Genomic DNA, 16765 nt, shown 5'->3' with positions numbered 1-16765 from the left:
ACCAACTATAATTCCTAGCCATCTCCAATCGCTAAGCAAAATCCCCTACCATATTATACTTGGAAAATAAATCCTGTGCAGAATATATGAAGTTTCTGCTCAAGAAACTGTTGAGATATATCCTTGACAAACAGGATGAAATGCTTACAGAAATGATCAGAGAACCAAAGTTTGAAACAATGTCTGCTGACAGGCTTCAGCTGACAGTATTAGGAAACTGTATTAGCCTGAAGAAAAATATACCAGTAATTTGAAGAGCAAGAAGAATAGTCAAAGAGTTACAACTTTTGATTAAAAAATTATGGACAGCTTGAACATACTTCAGTGTCTGTTCCTAGACTGAGCTCCTAGACTATGGAACTCACCAGCAAAAGAAATAACTGAACCTTACAGCATCAAAAATCAAATGCAAAACTCACCTTTTTGCTAAAGCTTTTCTACAAAAGTAATTATGACATGAACCCTTTCTCAGTACACATCCTTGTATGGCTCTCTCAATCTTCAGCATCATTTGGATGCTGAGGTGGCTTAGTCTTCTGGTCAACATGAATCCACCTCTCCAAGAGCAAAGTTCACACAAGCAAAAAAACAAAAATCCAAGACTGCCTTTCCTTCCCAAAAGTCTATATTCTATTCCAAGGCTGCCCTTTTCCAGAGTTAGGCCTATCCCTGCCTGTCAGTTTCTTCAAACGAGAGAGTGGTTGCAGAGGTCACTTCATCATCTTGATATGTGGCAATACAGATGGTATGTAACACTATGCAGGTTGACTATAGGTTCCCAACCCCTGGCACCCTAAACTGAACTTTTTGTCCCATAACCTCAATCTGCATCTCCCCTTTCCAACACCTTATAAAAACTTCCTGCTCACCTTCCCACCCTTTTATGGGACACTAAAATCCAGGTCTACTTTATACAAAGTTGCTCTATGCTTAATGCTCTCTGACAAGCTGTTCTTACCCTTTCTCCCTGCATCCCCATCCCAAATCAGGCCTAGTTTAATTACATAATACACCTTGTCATGTGTCTTCACTCATTTCCTTCAGCTACAGCGATGAACAAAAAGCAGGTTCAGGCCTTACACCATTTAAAATTTGGCTTACTTTTCTACATCAATGCAGTAACATCTGATATCCCTGTAAGCAGACAGGCTGAACGCTCATGCTGAAAAGTGTGACCTTCCTTTACCAATCAACAAGGTAACACTACTGAAACAAATCACATCTGTCACTTACCATATTTACTTGAATCCAAGATGAGTTCCCCCCTCCCCCCAATCACCATGAGGACCTTAGATTTGAGGACCGGCCTGGAGCAGGTAGCAGCTTAGCTCCAGTTTTGGCTCCATGCTCAGGGCCAAAGTTGGAGCTGAGCCACTGCCACGTAACCCAGGCCAAAGTGGCTCACACAACAAAGGGAACACAGGGGAGATTGTGCAGTGGGTGGAAAAGGTACAAGGGAGACTCACAATGTGTGGCTTAGGGAAAAGTATGTGGGAGACTACACAGCCTCCCCCCAGCCACTTGTCATCCCACCCTTGTTACCTCCAGCTCTGGTCTCTCAGGGCCCAGAGCTCCTGCCACTGCTTCTTCATACCTGGGCTGAAGCCAGCAGCGGCAGTGGTCCTGACTCTAACTGCCCCAGGGCCAAAACCACCACCTAGAAGATAAGCAACAGGAGGAGTAAAAGAGGTGAGAGGCAGCTACTACTGCTACAAGTCATGCCTTTAGGTCAAGTGATAGTGGTTTGCTTCAGTCACTCTAAAGGGCCTCTTTCAATTGTACCACAGAGCCAAGCAGCCTTTTTCTACCCGCCTTCCTGAACAATCTCACCATTCCAAAATATGCTTTTATGTGCACGTATTTTTCCCTTAATCTTACTTGAACTTAACTAACCTAATCATTACTGAAATTACCACATTAACCCAATAATTTAATTTTTGAGGGAGGGGTATCTTAAATTTATCCCCCAAAGCAGCAGTGGGGCAGGAGGCCAGACCCCTTTCCCTTGCTCCCTGTGCCCTGCCTGCTCCCATGTCACAAACTCCATAGTCACAAACTCCTTAAAGACAGTTTTAGGCTCAACATTAGGAAAAACGTCTTCACAGCTAGGGTATCCAGACTGTGGATTAAGTTCCCTCTACAAGTGGTGCAATTGCCTACCTTGGACATCTTCAAAAGGAGACTGGACAGTCACCTTGCTGGGGTCAAATGACCCCGGTTGTCTTATCTGCTTGATGGAGGGGGCTGGACCCGATGTACTTCCAAGGTCCCTTCCAACCTTACAATCTATGAATCTATGTCATTGTATGTTCACCCTGTTGTCTGCCTCTCACCTAAAGGAAGACGCAACACTGCTTGCACAACTACACTACCTAGGACAGCTTCTCAACCAGGGGGCTGGGATATCCAGGGGCACCGCAAGAGTATATGAAAAGTGCCCTGAGATGTAAGGAAATAAGCCAGGTGTGAGGAGACAAGCACAGGTTCAGGGTGAGTCCTTGCCCGGCCATTCATCCACCCGCAATGTTCAGCTGCTCTGCAAGAAAATAAGCACTGTAATAACCAAGTTAGCTTCTGAGACTGGGTGCCACTCAATTCACAAAAGTTATGGAGAGATGCTGTGGCAGGGCACTGTTTGTGCCTGCCACCTTAAGGGCCTGAAGACAGCAGCCACCAGGTGCCTAATGAGGCAGCCATTTTGGATTCAGGGCTGCCCATATAAACAGGGCATTTTGAGCTGGAAGGCCAGGCAACAACATCACCTGGCTGTAGGGCTGCTGGTATCATCTAGAGGTAAGGGAGGAGCTGTAAGGGATGGTCAGAAGGCTCCTGGTTCTGGGCATGACCTAAAACTGTACCCTGCCGGGAGTGGGTGGCCTGGTGGTGCTCTCAGTGGCACAGGAGCCCCCAGGAAATGCCAGGCCAGGTACCACCCTATTGAAAGGCGGGTCTGGGCACCTTAACCCCAGCTCCCACAACTGGATGGGTTACCCCCTTGTAGGGTCTGGAAGGTTGTCCCCAGTGAGAGAGTGGGGCCATAGACTCAAACGTGTCTTGACATCCCCTGACTGGTCCAAGCTGGGGCTGGGACCGACCGGAAGGGCCAGTGGCCCACCGCAAGGAACACCCAAAAGCTGAGGGCCTAGGGCTCCGACTGGCCTGGAGGTGGGCCAGGGCCAGTAGAGCCAAAGGTCCTGGGGGGACCACACCCACAAGGGGGAAGCAGTTCAGGGAGCTATGTAGCCTGGAATGAAGGTAGAATGGGCCGCCTTAATAGAGGGATCCAGGTGGGGTTCAAATAGCAGGATTCTGGAGCCCAGTGTGGGGCCAGTGATGTTGGTAACATCTCAATGCCATCTGCGAGGCTTGGGCTGCAGTGTAGGGGAGGAACGGAGCTGCAGATAGCAACCCCTGGCACCAGGACAAGATAGCACCCCCTGGCATGGGCAGCCTCCCACTTAATTAACATCAATTAATTAATTAACAACAAGGCATGGCAGGAGAGAAGGCAGGTGGTTAGCCCAGAACAGGTGGGCAGGCCAAAGGAAAAATCAGCCCCAAGAAGGCCCCCGATTACAGATGCCTTGAGCCTAAAAAGGTTAGGAGCCACTGACCTAGAAGAAAAATGTTGAGAATCCACAGTAGATCTACATTTGGTTCAGGGGTAGTGTAGAGATGGAGGAAGGTCTAGTGATTACAAAACTAAACAAACATGTACAGTAAAATCTCCATTATCCAGCATGAGCAGGGAATACTGGGTGCCAGTAATGTAAAAATGCTGGTTATATAAGAATACCAGAGCCAGAAGCTTGCAGGTAGCAGCGTGGGGTGTGGATGGTGGCAGCAATGGGTAGCAGTGGCCGTGCGGGGTGGTTGCACATGGCGGCAGCAGTGCAGTGCTGGTTAATACAGTATGCCAGCTAGTAGAATGTCAAAAAACAGGGATTTTACTGTACTAATGTTCTTTCTGAAAGCTGCTGTGGTATAGCTAAGTGAAGAATTAGGATGCATCACATTAGGTATCTGCAGTTTATTAATAGGTGTTGATTGCACCCACCCGCAACTTATCAGTTAGTCTGTCTACAAAACGGAAGAAGTATTTAAGATCTAAAGGTATTTCACATGTAAAAGATGTGAGCACGAACACATTCAAAAAAGGTAAAAACAGGCATAGAATTATGAACAGTTAGTGGAAAAACTGAAACAACTAGTAAACTCTGTTTTGCTTTGTCTAGAACTCTGCCTCCAAGCCAAAAGGCATTCTGCAAGTGCTGCCTTACCAATTTACAATGCAAAACCTGATAAGAAACTCCCTATAGGGCAGAGACTATATCCAATGTTCAGAGTTTCAGATAGGGTCCACAACAAGCTTACTAAGCATAATCAAATGACGGCTTGAGACTTATAAACTTGGATGACCTTCCCTCAAGACAGAAAATGATATCCCTCTAACCTCAGAACAATACCCTTCATATAATTCGCCCTCCTGCTCCAAAAAGCAGATTATAGAACTTCTCCTCCACCCCACCACTGTATTCCCAGCAATAGATCAGCCATTTTTTTGCTGGGACTTTAAAAAAAGTGGTTCAACACAAGGCAGGGAAAAAACTCAAACTGTTAAAATCTGCCAAAGAGCAACTATAAACAGTCTAATAATAGAATGGGTTAAGCAACTAAAACTACAAGCAACACCTATTCACTCTACCTGTGAATTTTTCAGTTGAGTTGGAAATAAATGTTGATCGTGATAGTTAATAAAGTACACAGTAATAGTAAAGTATCTAGTAAAGTAATTGTAATGAAACTCCACCCAAATGAAGTAATAAAGTAATACCCAAACACTTTCACTAAAATGATAACTAGTCATTTTCACAACTAACTGACATTTAATTTGGTATATGAATCTACTTGAATCCAAGGCATTTTGTTTTTCAATTATTTATTTAACGGGGGAGGGGGATCATCTTGGATTCAAGTATGGGGGGAGGAGGTGGGGTCCAGCTCCAGGCCAAACCCAGCAACCTCTACCCTCATCCATCTTCCCCCTCTCCACAGCTCTGCCTGTCCTGTCCTCCCCATCCCCTCCACCAGCTCCAGCACTGTTTTGTCCCTGCTCCAGCCTGGCAAGTTGCAGGGGCACAGAGGGAAGCAGGCACTGAGGGGCAGGCATTTGTGGGACATGAGACAGGTTGCTTGATACCTCCACCCTCTGCCTCTCCACAGCTCCCTCACCACCTGCCTGTCCATTGCCTCCCCAGTTGCCTGCTCCCTGCAGCAGTGGAGACGGGGGTGGTAGTGGTGATAATGACACATGCATTTGAGATAACCCTGCAAAAATTAGATTCTATGAAGGGAAAATAACAAATTTATAAAGTCTCCATGTATAGAATCTAATAATTGATGGGCTGTCTTAAATTCAGAATAATCTTGGTTTTGGGTAAATACAGTAGTTAAATTGCCTAACGACAGTGAAGCAGGACTAATACTAAATGGATCAAACCCATACAGAAATAGTCTAAATATGTCATCAGATACCTAAAATACACTAGTATTTAAATCTATGGCAAATGGATAAGAATGTAGCTTATACAAGACAAGAGTGTGCCCAGTAATTCAATGACTTGCATCCCATTCACATCTCTATATACAGGCAGAACACTGCCTCTAAGGTTGATAAAACAGATCCGAGATTGCTGGCATTTCCCCAGTCTAGAATGCAAATCCCAGGCCATTAAATAAAATTAACAGAGATACTCTGCTTGAAAGTCAACATGCTTGGTTAAGGTTCATAGGACACTGATACCTGTGAAAGTATGCTTGTAATTGACCATTTCAACTTTCAGTGTTAGACAGGAATCCTGACAGGGGACAGTAACAAGAGGCCCCTCAAGTATATTTAAAGGTTCATGATAAGAGTTAACCTAAGCATTTGTGTTTTCATCTGTACCTTTTTTTTTAATTTTAACAGTTTATTTTACCTTCAATTCTGTCAACCTGACAAATAAACTCTAATTTTTCTGAGATTTAAAAAAGAAAAAACTGATAAGAACACGAGGGGCCTCAGCATGCAGCATGACCACATTTCTAAACAATTAAAATGAAATATCTATTCCAACACATTCAGAAATCTCTATTCCAACACTTAGAAAAAGTCCAGCAGTTAGAAAGTTACTGAATGGAGAAGGGCTACAGAGGTGACCAGTAAGGTGAAGGTTCATTAATTATAATGCAGGTAATTTGTCAAGCAACATAGGATGTGTCAGGTGGGATTACCTAGACCTCATTTTCCTTTTTCAAAAAAGGAACGGTGAAAGCCAGAACTGAACTGCCAGAAGAAAATATAGTTGTTACAGCAGACAGACATTCAGAGGCAGCCTGAGCTGACAACTTTTATCTCTGCTAACATACTCTCCCCTGGGATGTATTACAGTGCATTGACATGGAAGTTAGGCGGACAATTGTGATCACTATTACCAATGACACTGGGATAACAAAAGGCCTAATACACCTGCTATGACAAGTAAAATGCTCTTTTTTTTCAGAAAGTCTACTATATAAAAGCACTGTCCAAAAAACATAACCAATTACTATTATCTAGTTTTTTGAAGCAATGTATTTTAAACTTTGAAAGAGCATGGAAAAAAAAATCAGCGAACTCTCTGTATCCTCTAGTAACAATACAACATGCACGATTCTAGGAAGAGATGGAGCGGGCACAGACAATCTGGCATAAGCTTTCAGCCATATGCTACACTTCAAACCTTTGGAGTTCTTATTCAAGATAGGATTTTAAAAATTAATACAGTATTCATGCACTGAATAGTCATAAGCAGGGATTCAGGTTTTCCATTCGCCACAGAAAAACACAGTAAAACCCAGATTTTCTCCTTTAAAGGAGAAAAACACAAGAAACAGTAGGTTTCCTCTTGTAGGCTGGCAGAGTTCCAGCCAGCAAGGGGCTGGGGAGAGCAGGAGAGCCCTGCTGCCCACCCCACCCCGGGGTCTTTGCAGCCCAGCAGGCAAGACTCAATGTGGCAGGGCAGAGTGGGCTGGGGAAGCTCGGTGCTGTCGCCACCAGCCACCCTGTTGTGCCAGGTCCCACCTGCTGGGCTGCAGAGGCCCTGGGGAAAGGGAGAACCAGGCTCTGCACTCGGCTGCACCACAGCAGCCACCGCCTCCCACATGTGGCAGCCAGGGCTCAGGCGCTGTGGACCTGGATCCCTGGCCCCACAGCCCTGGCAGCTGGGGGCCCCCTCTGGAAGGCCTTGGGGGTGAGGGGCTGTGGGTAGGGAGTGGGAAGCACCAGCAGGGCCCAGGGGGCTGTGGGTGGAGAGTGAAGGGCAATGGCATGGGCAGGTCACTGGCATGTCAGGGGTGTTCAGTGCCACAAAGCAGTGGGGAAGGAGAGGGGTGGATGGACAGACACAGCTGGACCCACATCCTGGTGAGCAAAGGGGGTACAGGGAGCTCTCATTTTTCCCTGCTAAAAAGCCCCAAATCACATACCAAAATGTATAGGTATTTCGAATTTATTTCATTATAGTGATTGAGGCACTGGTAGACTTCCAAAGTGCTCTAAAATTGTAAATATGTCAATAAAACACTATTCAATTGATATCTATAAAATGAAATGCCACTGTATATAATCATGAACAAATGTGGGTTTTGGGATTTTTTAATCATAAATTTGCATTTTTAATCAGAGAACTTGCAATTTGAAACAGAGAAAACAGGATCCCTGGTCATAATCTTTTTTCAACAATCCTGTGTGTATGCAAAATCATGCACAGGATCTCTACCCTTTTACTTCAGAATCCCAGTGTTTCAACTTGAGTTTAAAGCTCTCAGTTTACATCTTGTGGAAGCCATTCAAGTGTATACTTGACTAATAGAGAGCATGGCAACTGAAGTCAAAAGGAGTTATTGGTGCTCAACAGTTTCAAGGATCAAAATACTTGGGAGCCAGATCAGTCTTCTTTCGGGGGGTTTTTGGTGAATCTTAGCCTCCCCTTTTGGATTAGGAACATACCTACAGCACAACCTCAGTAAAATGAACCAAGGGACAAGTTCATGAAAAAACAGTAGTTGGTCCAACAGACTTAGTCAATTTGCTACACTGTAATGGAGAAAAAAAATCCTGCTGTTCATAGTTAAAAACAGGTGTTATGAAATTGTACTGTATGTTTGTACAGATCATTACATACAATTATAGTGCAATCGAATTTACATTATAAGTGTATATAATTATAGTACAATATAGTTTTGTGCTATCCATAAATTCTAAGCATTTCTCTCCATCATCGAAGTCAGGGTTATCCAACTGGCAGCTCAGACGCTGCATACAGCCCTTGGCTGCTGCTCCCCTCACTCCAACTACAACAGCAGCCACAGTTCTCCAGGCTCTCACCTCCTCAGGCTGCCACTTCCTGCCTTTGTCCTAGGGGATAAAGCAGTGTGGCAGCACAGGGAGCTGAGGGTGAATCCAGGGCCATGCCTAGGGAAGGGTTTTGGGGCCACAGGAGATGGGGGCAGCATCCAAACAAGTGCACAATGCACTGGGGAGGGAGAAGCGGGTGTCCACAAGCTGTAACTGGTGCAGCCCAGGCAGCATGAAGGTCATGAGAATGTAACCCCAAGGAGCTTCAAAGCGGGACAGCCTTATCTAAGTAACTAATGAAAATACTGAATAGAACTAGATCCATGACAAGACACCTAGGACACATTGCTTGGTATATTCTTCCTATTTGAAAATGGGCCAACATTGAAACAAGCTACTCAGCAGAGGTTATCAGCAACCACTCGTGCACCCCCTTTTGGTATTTCAGCTAGAATATATTTCCCCAATTTAAATGTTTAGCAGGACACAATAAAATGTTTTCTATTCCCTAGTTCTTCAATGTAAAAAAATGACACTACAAAAATTTTAGATATACATATCTAAGCTAATATACAAATTTATTTTTCTCACCTTTCTCCTTTCAGCTGCGTAAAAATAAGAATACTATCTTCATTCAGGAGGTTGCGTATGTTGTATGCATTTCCTATAAGCACAAAAAGATCTCATCTGAAGCTATTTGCTGTTTTAGAATATTATAACAAAACTGTCAAGTATAATTTAAATTGTCCTATGTGCATTCTGAACTCTCAGAATGACAATTTATCTGGCATTTTATCCATAATTTTAGATAGATCTCACAAGTCTTCAAATAGTCTCAATTTGTTTCATGTTTACTAGCAGTTGGAAGGAAAAAAAACTATCTGCAATTACTTATTTTGACATCAATTTAGAATAACTTGAAAAAGATGTGCAATGAAGGGTGTTTTATCTTAGTGAAAGCAAAGAGGTTGAATCCCATACTTCAACAGCCATAAAAAAGCATTACTATAACTGTGATTTTCACACACAGAAAAATTAAGACATCAAGGTGTTAAAACCTGTACTCAACTTATCAGAGTAGTCTGCAGGTGTCTACTTGGGACCTGCCAGCTAGCACAGTGGTTCCCAACCTTTTGTATACTGCGGACCAGCAAACTATGGACCAGAAGCGACTGTGGACCAGCATACTGCAAACTGAAGTGACCAGAGTATTGCAGACCAGCAGCCAAACCTTCACAGCCCACTACCAGGCTGCAACTAGTTCTTAATTTCTGTTGCTGCTATCTAAAAAACAGTTAATGTGCAGACCAAGTGTAATGAACCCACTATATTTGAAGTGTTCATGGAATGTAATGCATGTTTCCCTGAATTAAGTTCACTGCTACAGTGTTTTGTGACTCTAAGCAGCTAAAGATAAGCTGCCTAGTCTTGTTATTTGAATATTTGCATGAAGTTATGTTTGATATGGATATATTTCTATACCCATGTATAGAAACCAGGCTAAGAAGGTAAATGATACCACAGGAAAGAACAAAGGCTATTCACACCTAAAGGATCACAAATGGTTGGGAGAAGTAAACACTGAAAATTTAGACAGCTATGCATACTGGATGCTAAGGTGAGGTGCAGGTGCCAAGGCCTAACCAAGGCAGGGGAACTGTTTTTTAAGGGAAATAATCTTCTCCCGACATAGTATTAATTGGAACTGGAAGATTCAACTAGTAATCTTTGTGTGACAAGATGTAAAATATTCCTCCAGTCTATCAAAGGGGCAGGTTATATACACAATATTTGATCTTCACAAATTCTATAGAAAAATAGAATTGCCCAGATAAGGACAAGTGCTTAACCCAGGGTATGGGAGCCAGCATTTGTCTAAAACTTCCTGGGCATAAGGTGTTTTGGCCCCTCACCTAAAATACTAAAAAGAATCATTACCCTAATTCTTCCCCCCACCCCCACTTACTCCTTCACCTCTAATGCAATTCCTTGCATTTCCCCTTCAGCCTGGTCCCTTGGCAATACATTATTTTTAAGATGTACTTACCTGCTGGAACATAGAAGAAATCTCCTGTAGACAGACGATATGATGTCTCGTGCAAGGTAAAAATAACTCTCCCATGAACCACATGGAAAGCCTTTACAAGTTAAAGCCATAGAGTCTGTTAGTAAAATACTTTTTCTTTCACAGTAGTACTCATCATTTGCACACAAAGTACATCCTGCACTTCACAGATTCACAGAAGTTTAGGGCTGGAAGAGACCTCGTGAGATCAGGTCCAGCCCTGCTGTTCTGGGCAGGGATCCTCCCTATCCAAAGCATCCCAGAATCTAAACCCTAATGAAGCTTCTTGCACATTTACTGCTACAACTCCAAGCCACTGGTGCAACAGTTCTTGACTTTTTTTTTTCCAGTCAGAGCACCTCTCTCTAACATCATCCAACTGAGGGGCACCCCATTTCAAATCCATTATGGTACCAACCTCCTTCTAGAGGGGCTGCGAGAGTGTGGGGGACAGGGATAAGCTTGGGCTGAGGTGCTTTCAGCCCTGGGGACACCTTTCAGAAGCTCTCTAATGGCTGGGTTGTGCGGGGAGGCAGGGGGGAGGGAGGAGCCATAGCTCAACCCCAGCTGCCCACCCATGCACCCTGGACTCGTGGGAGGGCCAAGCTGCCCCCTACACAAACCCTCAGGCTGGAGTGGCTGCTAGGCCAGGCCCCAGATGCATGGCTGCCCCAAGTACAATGGCAAGGGGGGTGACGGGGAAACTGCTCTGGATCCTGTGCGTGCACACTTCTCCCTACTCCCCCATCAATACCAATGCAGACCGAAGTCTTTGGTATTACTGTATTTACTCGAATATAAGATGACCTGAATATACAAAGACATCCCCAATAACTAGATTCTATATATAGGAAATTTATAAATCTTATAACTTTCCAGGTATAGAATCTAATTATTGGATGTATGCCTTGAATTTATCCCCCTCCCACTGCTACAACAGGGAAAATCCATCTGGGGGATGGTCAGGTGGCCTCCTTGCCCTTTGCACCCCCAAATTCTTCCCCCTCCAGAGTCCCCTCCCCTCCCCCCAGCCTACTGTCACAGCCTGTTCTCCCCAAGCACATGAAAGTGAGGCAAATTTAAAAAACACCGACCTTGAAATAAACATAGCTGTTGTAATTTGCATCTAGTACCATAGACTTAGTTCATCAGGCACTGATGCATTTTCTTTTTTTAAACTGCTTCAAGCTTTAACATGTATAAACATACTTTTGAGCAACATTTTTTAACTTATTTGTCCACAGTATAAACTATGCATGATATTAAGTCAAGTCAGTCCCAAGGCCGCATCAAGTGTTGGGAAACCTTTGATGTAGCAATAACTTTCCTCCATTCTTCCCAGTTTTTTTACAATCCTTGTACAATCAGTCAGTTTTAATCCTGTCCAGCCTTTGATCCAACAGGTGATCCAGCTTGTTCTAGGTCTTCCTCCTCCTCTTCATCTATCCACAGCATCCTGCAGAATGGTGTTGGTAAGGGTGCCGGGCCTTCTTGTTACATGTCCAAACCACTGCATCTTTCTTCTTCTTACGATTTTGAGTAAGGGTATGTATTTGCCAACTTCTTGTCCAATTTGCATGCATGATATTAGTTGAAAGCCAAGATGCTTATTCATTGGGTAGAGCCCCAGCAGAGTCAACAGCATTTCAAGCCATGGTGACCCCACAGCTCAGCACTGCACACCCCACAAAGGATCCACGTGCTAATTAGGCTCTCATTTATGACTGGAACCAGGTGTTGTCATGAGTTCCAGGATCCTCCAAAAATTTATATGCAGACGAGGCAAAGAGCAACCTGGTCCAGCTCCCACCTCAGAGGGCAGGGCAACATTTATCATATGGCTAAGAGGGAGTAGTGAAAGAGGGATTCTAGGTGAACTGTTTGGGGCTTCATTTGGTGATGTTTGCCAGACTTTTAAGGCTGCTGAAGAAACAGGAATCATTGGAAATAGAAAAGAAAGGCACAGCTCAGCTGTGGGAGTAAAGAGGAAGTCAAAATGTTTTCAATATAGTGGCTCACCAAGACTTGAAAAAGAGTTGGTACTGAGGGGGACTGAGAACAATGGGCACTAGCGTATATTTTATTCAGATTCACTGCACTAAACTGTCCTTATGGCAGGGTCCCATCAGCATGTTTGTCCATTATAGGTTTTGTGTTTTATGGTCATGCGCAAGTGTTGAAATGAAATACAGAAGCACATTTAACCAACTCCATAGCTGGTTTCCATTACTGACCACATGTTGCTTTTGGCAGCAATTTAAATGAGAGACGCTGTATTTAATGAGGTTTCCTTGCATGCAAGACAAGGGGCTTTCCCACATGCTGATTCAAGAAAAAAACCTGCATCTTGTATTCAAATAAATACAGTATGCGTACACTAAAATCCCAGTACCCAATAAGCAGCTTCCTTACTTGAGTGCATGTTTACACAATATAAGGGGGAAAAAAATCAAAATAAAGACCAAATTCCAATATTAAATATTATTTAGAACAGTTAAAATTAAGGCATAAAATCCTTTCAGTATGCAATTCTACTAAACAAACAGGCATACTTACTATTTTATCCATGTGGATAAACTGGTACCCCTTTTCTTTAAGTGGTTTCAAGATCAGTTTACCAGTAGCAAAAACAGATGTATTCAGGTGTTTATATATTTCCACTGACTCATCTTTAAAGAAGTAGGAATGATTATGTCCAGTGCTAATACACTCTATAGAAAAAACAAAATTGCCAGAAGATAAACATTAATATCCACATGTAATGAGTTTAACATTAGCTCAGTAAATTCTCATATTTCTTAAAATCACACGCACAACTCAGTGCAACATGCTACAAAATGTTAGATTGGGTGGCCTATTGATAAATTCTATAGGTCGTGTATTTCTCTTCCTCTTTGTGGCTCCCCCCAGACTGCTCCCTGAAAAAGGAAGACTGACTTCTCAGCCTCTCTCCAAGTCATAGGAGTTTCCTTCCCAATAATGTATTTTCTGCACTCTTGCCAGCTCCCTTTAGCAACCTACCCAAAAGAACCTCTCCATTAACTGCTGGGTCCCATACAGCAGTTGGCTTAGAAGCATCTGCCAAGGAAATATCCAAATCTTCAACTCTATCATGTTCTGAAAAAGGAAAGTGTAAAAAATTAATTCTGGTACAGTACATTTTTAAACCAAGTTTAGACATTGTAATGGCATCACTAGATCTCAGACGTTTTATAATATAAATGTATAAATACTTCTTTTCACTGACTTTAAATATACAGAAAGATGGAAAGACATATTCCCCTAATAAAAGGGAATTACCTGTAATAACAGTACTTTGAAGACACTATTTCTCATTGGACTTGTTCTTATGCATTAAGGGATAAATGGCTCCATAAACACTTAATTGGATTCTCCATAAAACTGGTAACTATTCCTTCCACACCAGAAGTGCCAGGTCCCACCTAGGACCATCAACACTCTGAACACCTATGCATGACAGAGCAGATTTGATTAATCAAGTCGGCTGGAGCATGCTAATTAACGTGCTCCAGCAGCCACTATGTCACGTGTATTCAGTGTCCCCATGTTTCAAAATGGTGACAGGGGGTAGGCTTTAAGTAAAGTTCTTTGAACAAGCTGTAAAGTGCCCCTGCTGCCATTTTAAAGCGTAGGACTCTGAATAAATATGGCGTTGCGGGGGCTTTAATTAGAGAGGCTCTCATCCACTCTAATTAAAGTGCCCCTCACCACTCCACCCTGGAGCACGTGTATACATGGCCTCAGAGCTGCTGTAATTAAAGTGCCCTCCCCCACCACGAGCATGTGTATAGATGTTTTCTAAGCTCAACGTTTTCAGCAGATGGACCTCCTAAAATATTTCGGGAGAATATCAAGCAAAATCAGAATATTTAGCAAAATCAGAAACGGTCTTCTCTGTGTTATGAACAAAACTGTGTCTAACATTGCTAGTTAAAAATGTTAATGTGTTTTCCTAGTATACAGCTTTTCAAAATATTGCCCACCATCTTTTGGGCTGACCATTAGAGTATAAGTTAATGAAATGCTTGGCAACATTATCTACAAGTAACCTACTTTAATAGGTGACTTTAAAGTATGTCAACTGATGGGCTAGTAAAGGGAAAAGAAAAAACCCATGCTTCATTTTTGTTGACAACTGCACTAAGGACCTCCCAGACCGTTACGCATTCCTCCTTCTGCCCCTTCCTTTCAAACCATATGAAGTTCAAGTTTTCTGTAAACTGAGTATTGGCCATGATAATCTAGTACGTTTTTAAAAAGACTAAATTTAACATCAACATATATATGACACAATCCAAACTAAAGGCAAAAGTTGTGTTTTTCATGTTAGTTAAGAGTTTGATTAGCACATTTTTCTTACATGTTTTCACCCTACTTGGACACTGACAGGGGTATCAAGCTAACTCAGTGCATGTTCTAAACCCCTGCTGAATATTGTAGTCTTTAAATTGTTGACATAAAAAACAGAAGTTATATGGGTGTTTGTACTTGTTTTCTGAATATGGTGATTTCTCTTCCTCTTGACTTTTTCGGGTGATACTGGACGCACTACTCCAGCAATGACAAAACCTCCTAAAAAGAGAAAAAAATCAAATAAAGATAATTACTATATAAAGATAATTTTTAAAATATCTATTAAGGGGAAAAACCTATTCATGTTTTCAGAGCATTCTGGTTTAGAATCAGCAGTTTATAAGAAAATTTAGCATAATCACAACCTTTTGTAAAGCTACAGGTGCATTTGGAAATGCCATTCAAAAGTAAAATCATTTCTATTTCTTAGTTTGGGATTAGACATTGAAAAATTCCCTTTCACACTGTGCAGTATACCACTGGATTGTTTGGTAGGACTAACTTTACACCACTCCGTAGCAAGCTTGGAAGCCTCTGTTTACAGTGAAACAAAACCACTTAAAATTTAGCTTCCCTCATCTGGTCCAAAGATGAAGAATGAGAGCTGAGAAAATAAGTAGTCTTGCAGCAGCTAAAAAAAAATCCAAGAGTTTTTTCATACCATGCAGAATTTAAAATTAGAATGTTAACAGTAGGAATTCCTGGATATATGATTTAAAAAATATCTCTATATAATATAGAGAATGTTTTGGTATAGAGCATGAAGGATTTACTGGAATGAGTTATTATAGCCATGTTAACCACAGCTGAGAATCTGAACACAGTTGTCATCAATAAATCTTTCACTTTTACCTACTTAATTTCAACAAAGTATTCTGAGTATTCCCTGTACATGACATGAAAATCATCAAAAAAGCTGTTCTGGCTTTCTTGAAAATGCAATTATCAAGAGACTAACAAACCTGATTGCATTTTTAAGACTATAATTGCAAAATGAATGGCAATGGACAGCCAAACAAATGTATCATTTAAAATGTGAGTAAGCCCTTTCCTTATTCACAAACTTTTAACTTAAAATTAATTTTGGAATGCTCACATGGATTGAAGATAAAAGAATTAAAAGTAATACACAGTACCCTAACTAAAACATACAACTCGGAGAAAACCTGGGCAACACCACTGCTGCAAGTGACCTTCTGCACGAGTAATTTCAGAATCCAAATTTGACAGAAGTTAACTTCACACAGTGACAAAAAGGACAGTGCAATGCATTTCATCTCATTCTGCTAACCATATACGTCTGCTAAAACCAACCAAGAAACATGCTCTTCAACTCTGAGTGTCTTATTACCCAAAATGTAGACAACACAAAAGTAGTTCAAGACAACACCAAGTAAAATAATCAAGAATGATAGACAGTTTCATACGGTAAGATTAAAAAGAAGACATGTGAGCCAAAACCTTCAAGTCAACCCAGCACACTTTACTATGACTGAATTTTGAAAAGTTAGGCACCTAAATCACATAGCCAAGTTTTCAAAAGGCTCTGCCCCTCATTAAAACAAAGGGAACCAAGTTTTGAATACATGGTCTTGTATAAAATATGTAGTACTTAAAAGATGACAAGATACAAATGTAAAAATTGTGAAATGTGTAATAATCAAGAATGGTAAAGAATTTATAGCAATTCTCAAAGAATGGGACTTACATATTGTTATTTAGTAAGTACCAGGAATGATCCTTGACAAGTTAAATTCCACCACCTTAGCGTTTAAAATTTGGGACTGAATGATTATAATATGTAGTGGGGAACACAGCCTTGCATTGGACCACAGATCAATTAATGTCCCATTTAGTCTTTTATATCTCATACAGTAGAGAATCATTCAGCTAAAAGACGGTGTCCGAGGGGGACACAAGCAGAGGCCCTAAGGGCACCCTCCTGCAGC

The 16765-nt window shown here is 42.0% G+C and overlaps 1 protein-coding gene across 1 annotated transcript in view; it reads right to left on the bottom strand.

The window, feature by feature from the left end:
* The window catches only part of CENPC (centromere protein C), an 87903-nt gene that overhangs the window by 25847 nt on the left and 45291 nt on the right, over positions 1-16765 (bottom strand). The window contains exons 13-17 of the mRNA XM_019521847.1: positions 14952-15035; positions 13464-13559; positions 12999-13153; positions 10425-10515; positions 8969-9041 (exon numbers count right to left, since the gene is read on the bottom strand). Of these exons, the coding sequence (XP_019377392.1) occupies positions 8969-9041; positions 10425-10515; positions 12999-13153; positions 13464-13559; positions 14952-15035 (499 nt within the window). The remainder of the gene's footprint in view (positions 1-8968; positions 9042-10424; positions 10516-12998; positions 13154-13463; positions 13560-14951; positions 15036-16765) is intronic.

The sequence above is a fragment of the Gavialis gangeticus genome, unplaced genomic scaffold (genome assembly GCF_001723915.1).
Source record: "Gavialis gangeticus isolate Ggan-Ray unplaced genomic scaffold, GavGan_comp1, whole genome shotgun sequence".
NCBI lineage: Eukaryota > Metazoa > Chordata > Crocodylia > Gavialidae > Gavialis > Gavialis gangeticus.
The sequence above is the reverse complement of the archived record's forward strand: the minus strand, read 5'-3'. Positions and strand labels throughout refer to the sequence as shown.